This window comes from Sander lucioperca, chromosome 5 (assembly GCF_008315115.2).
Source record: "Sander lucioperca isolate FBNREF2018 chromosome 5, SLUC_FBN_1.2, whole genome shotgun sequence".
Lineage (NCBI taxonomy): Eukaryota > Metazoa > Chordata > Actinopteri > Perciformes > Percidae > Sander > Sander lucioperca.
The window spans coordinates 19,997,993-20,007,926 of NC_050177.1; the positions used below are offsets into that span (position 1 = coordinate 19,997,993).

The 9,934-nt window shown below is 42.1% G+C and overlaps 1 protein-coding gene across 1 annotated transcript; it reads right to left on the bottom strand.

Annotated features, from left to right (window-relative positions):
- Positions 1-5,054: 5,054 nt before the first annotated feature.
- On the bottom strand, positions 5,055-9,934 carry mlnr (motilin receptor). Its single transcript, XM_031297655.2, has 2 exons — positions 9,101-9,934; positions 5,055-5,941 (listed from the first exon to the last, which is right to left on the bottom strand). Exons 1-2 carry the CDS (start codon positions 9,882-9,884, stop codon positions 5,634-5,636), a joined length of 1,092 nt encoding a protein of 363 aa, XP_031153515.1. The 5' UTR covers positions 9,885-9,934; the 3' UTR covers positions 5,055-5,633.

Consider the following 9,934-nt stretch of genomic DNA (forward strand, 5'->3'; position numbering starts at 1 on the left):
TTAGCTGCTTTTTTAGTCAATAATTTTAATTTTGAGTTTTCATGTAAGGATGAAAGATCTGGGAGTTACACTGCTGTCCTGCTTGGGGCTAGGAGGAAGGAGAGTCATGCTACGTTCACATGTGGCCGGCTATTTTCATAAACGGACATTTCAACCTCTCCGTTTTCAAAAATAACATCATGCACATCTGTCAGTTTTCAGAAAAGTGTTCATTTACATGTACCCGTGTATATATGCTGTAAATGCAGTCAAGAGCATGCCAAACCTGTAGGTGGCAGTGTAACAAGGACCTCAAGTCCTTGTTAGTCAATCAGAATCCCGAAAATAGCAACAACAGCAACGAATCACTTCCTCTCTCTTCTCTTCCTCACTTCCTCGGCTGCTTAAACCTCCGTTTGTCTCACGGACACTCTGGCCGGAGTTTTTAGAAAGAATCGTTTTCAGAGGCGAATTCTCCGTATCAGTCACTTAAAGGCACACTATGCAATATTTTTACCTTAATATAACAGCTTCAAAGTCCTTTTGATGGTTAACCAACTCGTAGTAGAGTGAATCATCCCAATAGCAAAGCAGGAGAGGACCGCGCTGGCAGAACCAGCAATGCAAGTTTGGAAGGTGGCGCCCCGCCAAATCTCACGACAATCACAAATTGTTTTACGGCACGTCACATACATCAACTTCATATTAAGCAGCCTCTATGGAAGACACTAGCACGCATTTCAGATGTGAATCATTGGCAGAGTCGACGACGACAACAAAGAAAGTGCGGCCGGAAGAGTCAAGGAAAAGGAAACGAGAAACTGACCATGTGAGGAACCCAAGGGGGTAAGCCTCTCCCCGGAACGCGTAGCTCCTACGGCGCCATTTTGATGCTACCAAGCCATCACCTCCCGTTAGCATTCCATTGACTGCCATTCATTTTGGTGCCACTTTGACAGAGAATAACTTTACATCTGAAGCGTTTAAAGACTCTATTCATCCATTGTTTATTTCTAAAGAAACATGACAATGTATAAAAGTCTCCATTACCTTGTATCTCACGTTATGGCTCCGTAGAAGACGTTTTTGTAAAAATAGGCTAACAATTGTGTCATAACCACGCGACTTACTGTCGTATAGTAGAGGAATTACCATACAGTACAGGAGAAGCTCGCAGGCAGTTTCGACTTACATTTGCTGTTTAAGTTTAATTAATAATGTTAACTAGCATTTTAGTTAGCAATAATTAGCCTGTGCCTATGTTATCTCCTTACATATACCTACACTCTCCGTCTCTGCAAGATTGGGAATGATTGCGATTTCTCTTGGCACAGCTACCAGAAGACTTACAACTTTCAGGAGAGGAGGGAGGGGATCAGGCCGTGAGTGCAGAGACGGCTCTGCGTGACTGGTATTTACAACAGTAACGTTAAATACAAGTACTCCGGAGCGACTCTAGGGGCTAACGTTATTATTGACCAAAGGTTTGGTAAATTAACTGCTGAATCTGAATCTGAAAATGTATTCTGATCCTCATCAAAGCCTAAAACGGTTATTATTTATTTAATCTTTTTGTTTACTTGTCAAATAGCCTAAAGCAAGTTGTGATCTGGTTTCATAGGTTTCAAATTGACGGACAAATCGATTCTGTGTCATATTTCTCTCAGTAAGCCATATCTCAAACACTGTTCATGACCAAACACTTTGCAGATACTGAGTAGATTTAAATAGCCTCCAAATTGCAAGGAACTCTACTACTAGTTTGGAGAGAGAACTCAGGGCATTGACTCTTCTGTGTGTAACATGGTTCATTAAACAATGGAAACGGATTACTAAAAGCTTTAGAAGACATGGTGATTAGTACTTTATAAATGAAGCGTGTTATCTCACTGCCGTTAAAGCCATTTGAAAGAGCTGTGGGAGTGCCCGATGGTTTGTAAAAGCCAAAGACACATTTGTGCGTGAGCTGTGTCAACATGAGGTGGCACTGGCACACGCCATGGCTCTCTGTGGCAGGGAGACATGATTGCTGATGGGTGACCTGATTAACCACTTCAAGCTTTTATGTTTGCACAAGATACAGTACTTCCTAAATAGGTGGTCATCAAATTCCCTGGGCTCTCCATTATAGCAGCTTTCACAGCAAGCATTTGCAGATTGGCCAGCGAGTCAGCTCTGTGTGGGGAAAGCTTTGGGTTTGGGGAAGAGGAGAGAGCAAAGAGAATGGCACCGGAGGCCATGCAGAGAGTAACGTGGCAACAGAAGAAACCATCAGGAAAAAACGGCTACGTTCAGACTGAAGGTCAAAGTGCCCCAAATCAGATTTTTTTGGGGTCAAGTGACCAGGTCAGACTTCTTCAGAAGTAGTGTGAACACTCAAATCTTGCCCAGATCGGATTTTTTCAAATCAGATTTAGACCACTTCCATATGTGGTCCTGAATTAGACCCAGGTCTGATTTTTTTCAATGCGGCCGCAGTGTGAACAACCAAGGTGGATTTGATGCAACTTTTACATCAATCTACATCAACATTTGTCACAATTATACGCCGGCGGGAGTTAGCCCTAAACACAGACAGTAAAATTAAAAACTTGACTAGGCCTACAAAATGGAGAACAGTGATGGAGCAAGTCAATGGAGGGAGAGTGTGGGGAGATACTTCAATTCAATCAAAACTAGAAGGATCATACCATCATCATATCCACAGGAGAACGTGGCTGCAGGTCAAAGGAAGGTGAAGAGCCTTAAAGCTTTTATGGCTGCCATTACATAAGGCTTGCAGGCTTTCTAGAAGGAGTTGCCGTGCAGACCTTTCTCCCAAATAACCTCCATTTTAGTGCAGCTTCCTGTGGCCACATGCATGGACCAGCAGGCACAGGGGAGCCAAACAGGATGTGAATATGTGTTGCTGATAATTTGTGGAAATGGGCTGAAAGGGGAAGCTGATAAAGAATTCTTAGAGGGAGGAGTAAAAGTCAGAAGCTTTAAACTCAAAGAGCAGTGTTTATATGTAATCTTAAAAGCAATGTTTAATCCATATCTAAATCCCAGGAAACGTTTGATGTTGCTGGAATTCGTCTTTACCCATGCATGCTGTACATGCACAGAGACAGCAGTAGTCTTTGGCTCTCCCCTCTGGTGGAAAATATCATTACACTGAAATGACGTAGGCTTGTGCAGCTGTGTCAGAAAACATTCATATTCCAGAAGAATATCAACTTCAATTGCAGCAAGTTTCATTTGGAGATGACCGTGAATCTCTCATTAAATATCACATTTGAGCTATATTTTGAATTTTTTTTTATTCAAATAAATCACTGTATATTACAGATCCGAAAGATGAGAGGAATAAGTGTGTGTGGAGTATGTTAGAGGTTTTCTGATGGAGAGGCAGGGGAAATGACCTTCGAGTTGAGTCAAAGCAAAACAAAGTGTATATTTCTAATGCTGAATGATATGAGGTGGTGTGAAGAAGGCCTGAGGGAGGGAGGTGTTGTTGACAGCTCTTGTTGAGCCGCTCACAGACACTCTCTTCATTATCAGTAAAGAAAATAACCAACCGAGTAGTCGTGCTGCTTGCTGATCTTTCCCCAGGTGATGGCAGGATAGTCTGTCGCATAAGCTTTTACCCGCTGCTTCAGCTCGTCTGGCAGAGATGAATGGTTCAGTGAAAAAAGTGTCATGAGGATGAGTCAGCCGAGAGCAACTTTGTCTCTTTGTATTTGTGCAGACCAAGGCCGATGACTCATGGGCAAAATCACGACAGTTCCTTTTAAAGAACAAGATGTATGGTAGACAGAACATGGAAACCTGGAGTTTATTTTGGGATTATACAGTGTTCAGGTTAAAAATGCATAACTTTGACGTTACCTTTCTTGCCTTGAGTGCATGAGGTACAAAAGCAGAGGTGGGACCAAGTCATTGTTTTATGAGTCACAAGTAAGTCTCAAGCCTTTGCACTCGAATCCTGAGTCATGTCCCAAGTCCAATACTTTGATTTTCGAGTCCAAAACAAGCCATAATGCTCGCTTCAATGAAATGCCATTTTAACAACAGAGTCATAATATATTACACTTACAAAAATTATTTGTAATGTATTTTTCTGTCCTGTCTTGTTTTTTTTTTTAACTCATCTCTTATGGAAAGATTGTCTATAACTTTCTTTTCCCAAAACTGTAGGATATTTTAGATATAAGACTAGTCTTCCTTGTCTAAATGAAAAGATCCAGTATGAATAGCGTTAACGTTAATTGATTCAGGAATTTAAGGATAATGAATTGATTTGTGGCACACAAATCAATTCAAAAATTCAAAAAAAAAAACATGCTTTTTAATATTTGGGCTTGGGGGAGGGCACCAACTACTTTTAAGTCAAAAGGCCCAAGTACAGGTGAAGTCACAAGTCACTGGTGTTGAGTTGCAAGTATTTTCTAAGTTTGTCTAGTCGAGTCTAAAGTCATCAAATTTGTGATTTGATTCCACACCTCTGTACAAAAGTGAATAGGTCGTTTCTAATCCAAAATGCAACATCAAAGAAGAATTGTACAATGGTGTCAAGATTATGCAAGTGGAAGCAATAAAAGCAATACCCTCTGCCACTGCTGACAACTTAATATCTTCTTTTTTCCGCTTTGAAATGCACTTAGAGCAGCCATTACTTTGAATATGGTGATGTAGGGACATTGGCTGCCAGCCTAAATCCAACTCAGAGCCCAGGTAATATAATAGCCTTGTCAGATTACGTGATGGCCGGCACGTACGCAGCCCCAAAATCTCAGGACTCAGGTGGCCTCTGCATCACACACACAGACATCAACTGTCCATTTACATAATAATCAACTTTATGAGGTTTATGTTCAATGTATTCACTTGAGAGATGGTACACAACCCTACACACACACACGCACACATGCACACACACACACACACACACACACACACGCAGGAATATCCAATTTCATATCTGCACAACTAATGGACCACAGCTAATAGGTTTACTTGTTTTGTTTTTCTTAATTTATGAGAACAACAAACAAACCATAATGATAAAAATTGTTCACCATACTGTACATTAAACAAATTCAATCTTACAACACAATGTAGCTGAGACTACAATTAAACATAATAAATGAACAGTCATTTTAAATGTGGATGAACCTCATCTGTCATTGCTGTAACAAAGAAGGATCCCGTACTAATCAGTGCTGTGGACTGATGGTAACTGTGAACTGAACTGGTGCACATGTTCAGTAAGCGCTGACACAGAGCAAGAAACAACGTAAAGCAGCACACAATGTACAGATAAATCATTTTGCATGAGGTGTAACACTGAAACATGAAAATGGCAATTGCTTGAAATCCACTGAATTCTCATTTTCTTGGCAACATAAATTAAATGTGACATCGTTCACCCAGTCTCTGTGAACAAAATACCACTGAGGTGTGGTAAATCTGATTTTGCATTGAAGTGCAGTGGAGATCTCAGCCCTGCTTTCCCCACTAAAAGACAAAATGGAACAAGCATTCCCCTCTACACATCTTCATCGCGTTTCCTCTTTTTTTGCAACTCCTGAACTTTAAAGACGCCTGCAAACTCTCCCTTGGTGATGAAGTCAAACACGGCTGTAAAAAAAACACTGTTTAAGAGTGCGCCCTCAGACCCCAGTCAGGCTTTCATTCAGAGTGGAGATGTGGTCGTTCACGCAGAGCTGTCTCTGGCCGCGCTGGGCTTGTCTGGGCGGCTGATGCAGCAGGAAGAGGCGTTTGGCTGCAGCCCTGTACTTCCGAGACATGAGGTTGTAGACCACGGGGTTGATGGAGGCGCTGAGGTAGCACAGCACCATGGACGCTACGTTGAAGTTCTGGCTCAGCATGGCCGTTTCATAGTCGTCCACCTGGGCAAAGAGGTTCCTGCCAATGTGGTAAGGCAGCCAGCAGATGATGAAGGCCAGCACCACCACCACTGAGGGGGAAATATAGTTTGCAGGTGGAAATGAGTTTTTTAAAAGAGGATTTCAGGAGTAGAAAATATACTTATTCCCCTTCTTTAGAGGGTAAGATGAGAAGATTGATACCACTACTGAAGCTACAGCCAGCTGCTGGTTAGCTTAGCTTAACACTGGAAACAGGGATAAACAGCTAGCCTGGCTCTGTCCAAATATTAAAAAAACAAATCCTGAATGTGACTAAGTTAAGATAAAAAGCTGCCTCTTTCTAACAACAACCAATTCTGTTATTGTTCAATTCAGATTGTTTCTTCAACAGAGCCCTGTCTGCTTCAAACCAGCGAGAGGAGCGATACATAAATCTCACGTGAGATCATCAGTATTATTCCAATTTTTACAGAATATAGTGTGTTCACGTCGGGCTCGTTTATAATAACAAGCTGATTAGAAAAAATGTTTTTCAGGATTTTAAAGTAACCTATGATCTATCATGATGATCTATGGTCACCCTACCTGCAGCATTTAACATCAAAATAACTTTTACTTTACTGACGCACGCACGCATGCACGCACACACACACACACACACACGCACACACACACACACACACACACACACACACACACACACTTGCACAACCTAACTTATTCCCTTAAAGGAGAACTCTGGGCAATTTTTACGTTAATCTTGATTGCTATACGTATGTGAGTACTGTCAATAGCAAAAAAAACAAGCCGAATCGGTGGTAGCAACACGGAGCTGCTGCAGCTAATGCCGAGAGCTCGCACTTAGCTAAAATGCTGTTACTTTACAAAGAACAGACATAATTTGGCCCGTTTCCATGTAGTTACATAGTCACTGATATGATCATAACCACTACAGTGCTCAATTACCTATTTTTGAGGGGGGAATAAACCTAAAAAATGCTACAAATACACAGGGAACTGCTGCTTGATGATTATTACCGAAGCCTGGCTGAACACTCACTCATCCCAGACGGCATCTAGCAGCTAACATGGTAGGTGAATTCAAACGTCTGAGTTGAAAACGCATCTTGTTGTCATGTGAGGGCCCTGTTCATGTTTCACAGACATTTTAATTGCATTTTGTGTCTGTTAAGAGGCACAAAGGCACTCTTTATGTTATGCCCCCCAAAACTGCCATTTTAGCTAACTGGGAGCTCTCTGCATTAGCTGCAGCAGCTCCGTGTTGCTACCACCGATTCGGCGCGTTTTTTTTGCTATTGACAGAACTCACATACGTATAGCGATCAAGTAAATATTGTAAGTGCTCATATTATGCTCATTTTCGGGTTCATAATTGTACTGTATTTAGAGGTTATATCAGAATAGGTTTACATTGTGTGTTGAGCTCTCTGTTTTAGCTACAGAGTGAGACATCTCACTTCTGTTCCATCTTTGTTGGGAGTCGCACATGCTCAGTACCTAGGTAAGGACTACTAGCCAGTCAGAAGCAGAGCATGAGGGCGTGCCATGCTAGCAGCTAGGCAAGCATTATAACGTGTGTTACAAAGTGACGCACGTTCGTTACGGAAGTAAAGGCTGGACTACAATAGAGCTGTTTGGAGCAGTTTGTGAACAGTGTTTTCTGTTGGAGGTGGTAAGTCCCTTTGGGGTGGACTTTGGGCTTTTTCACTTTCTAAACCTATAACGTGCACAAAAAAAGATATATATAACACAATAAAGGAAAGGGAAAAAGCCAAAAAGCATAATATGAGCACTTTAAAGTAACAGCTCATGTATGCAGCCATATACACCACTGAGGAGAAAACATAACCCAAACACAACCTAAAAAAGAACACTGCTTTATTTAGCTTTTGAAAGACAGAAATCTCAGTGCTGGGTGAGGTCATCACTAAGTTACTGGTATTGATCAAGAAGCCCCTGCAGATGAAATGACCATCGATTTGTCTGATGGGGACAGTCATTTCTGTAAGGATAATAAATGTAAATTCAATAATTAAAGAGAGGCCTGCATAAGCTTAATTATTTGTGAATTAACAATGACAGATAATAAATTGAAGACCTACAGTACATGGTGGATTCACAAAGAGTGGAGTGAACAGATGCCACAGTTTTGTCTAGAATTGATCACGTCTTGCCGTACGGGAACACAGATCATTTAGTGACTCCTGAGATGTGTGACAGCAACAGATTATAAAGGAGCCCAGGACTGTGGGGGCATGTACATTTCCATTATGGTTGATTTATGGAGGCCTGTGATGACAATCCAATTTGGGATTCAACAAATGTGGATACAAACGGCAGCGAGTCTGACAACATGAGCTCTGTGCAGTGTGTGCTCAGCTAATGGACATCATTAATATCCTAATGGATGCTTCACGATTAAATATTTGGTTAATGCAGATTGGCCTGGCCACGGTCCTTTACTGTAAAACAGGGTTTCCTGCACAATATGCCAGAGCTGGAAATGAAGCCAATCAGTGTGTGCAGTGGCAGGACTTGATTGGCTTCATACAAAACAGAATAATTGACAAGCTGCAATCGACAACAACACACCTGGCGCCCGCTATCCTCAACTTGCAGAAATAGAGAGAGCTAGATTTAACAGAAGAGCTTTAGGTTTTAAATGTAGTACGAATAAGTTCTTTAAATATATATATGAAAACAAAAGTTAACATTTGCTAGAGCAAACACCCAAATTCGATAACAATGAAAGTCAGATTGATTGTGTAAAATCACATTTTAAATCTAGGCTAAAGACACATTTTTACTCACTTGCGCCTTTTTACAGAAACACACTAATCTCTCAATCTGTTATCATGTCTATAATTCTGTTTTTGTGAGCTGCTGCTTGTTGTCGTAGGGATGTTCCTTTTGCGTTTTCTTTCCACTTTATTACTTTATTACTTTTCATTTTTTACATTTCAATGTTCTTTTATACAGCACCTTAGTGCTTTATTTGTATAGCACTTTGGTCAGCTTAAACTGTGTTTAAATGTGCTGTAGAAATACAGAAAAACGGATGGATTTCTGGTTTAAGCCTTTTTTTTTTTTACCTACAAAGAGAGTTTTATATACTGTCCCTCCTGAATCTGGATTGTCTGCATTTTTTAAGTTCCTGGCAATAAAAAGCAGGGAAAGGTTTTAGAATGCATAGAAGAAACACATACATCATACATGTGTGCACTCACCCAGGATCTTGACAGTTTGCCTGTACGACCTTTCACGTGCCAAAGTACAGGGGCCTTGCAGGTCATTTTTGCTTTTCCACAACTTATACCCGATGGAGCCGTAGAGGAAGGTGAGGCAGAGCATCGGGCAGAAAAAGTAGGTGGTGGACACCCAAAGCATGATGTGCAGCTGGCCAGAGCTAATAGCGTAGTTGGTGTGCTTGCACTGCCCGGTATTGTAGTCCGGGTTTGTGTCATTGTCATACTCCACGCTAACCAGGAAGAGCGTTGGAGCTGCAGACACCAGGGCAAAAACCCACAGGGCGAGGATGATATACTGGACCCTGCGTCTGGTCAGCACCACTTTGCTCCTGAGGGGGAAGCTGATGGCCAGGTAGCGCTCAATGCTCAGCGCCGTGATGTGAAGGATGGTGGCCACGGTGCAGCCCTCAAAGATATAGTGATAGAAGCGGCACACCACGTCCCCAAACAGCCAGGGCACGTACTTCCACAGGCGGTACAGGTCAAAGGGCAGGCACAGGAAGATGAGGAGGTCAGACAATGCCATGCTGGATAGGTACAGGTTGGTGGTGGTCTTCATGTCCTTGAAGTGCTGGATGATGAGAATTGTCATGGTGTTGCCCGTCACCCCGATGATGAGGATAAGGATGCAGATGACAGTGACGGGGATGAGGGTGGAGGTGGGGAACAGGGAGCCATCAAAGTGGTGGTCGTCTATGTTGTGCTGGTCCATGGCCTCTGCTCCGCCAGCAGGAAGCTCCACCTGGGGTCTGGTCCAGGGCATGCCCACCTCCACTAAGTGCTGGCAGAGCAAAGTGTGAAACCAAGACTCAA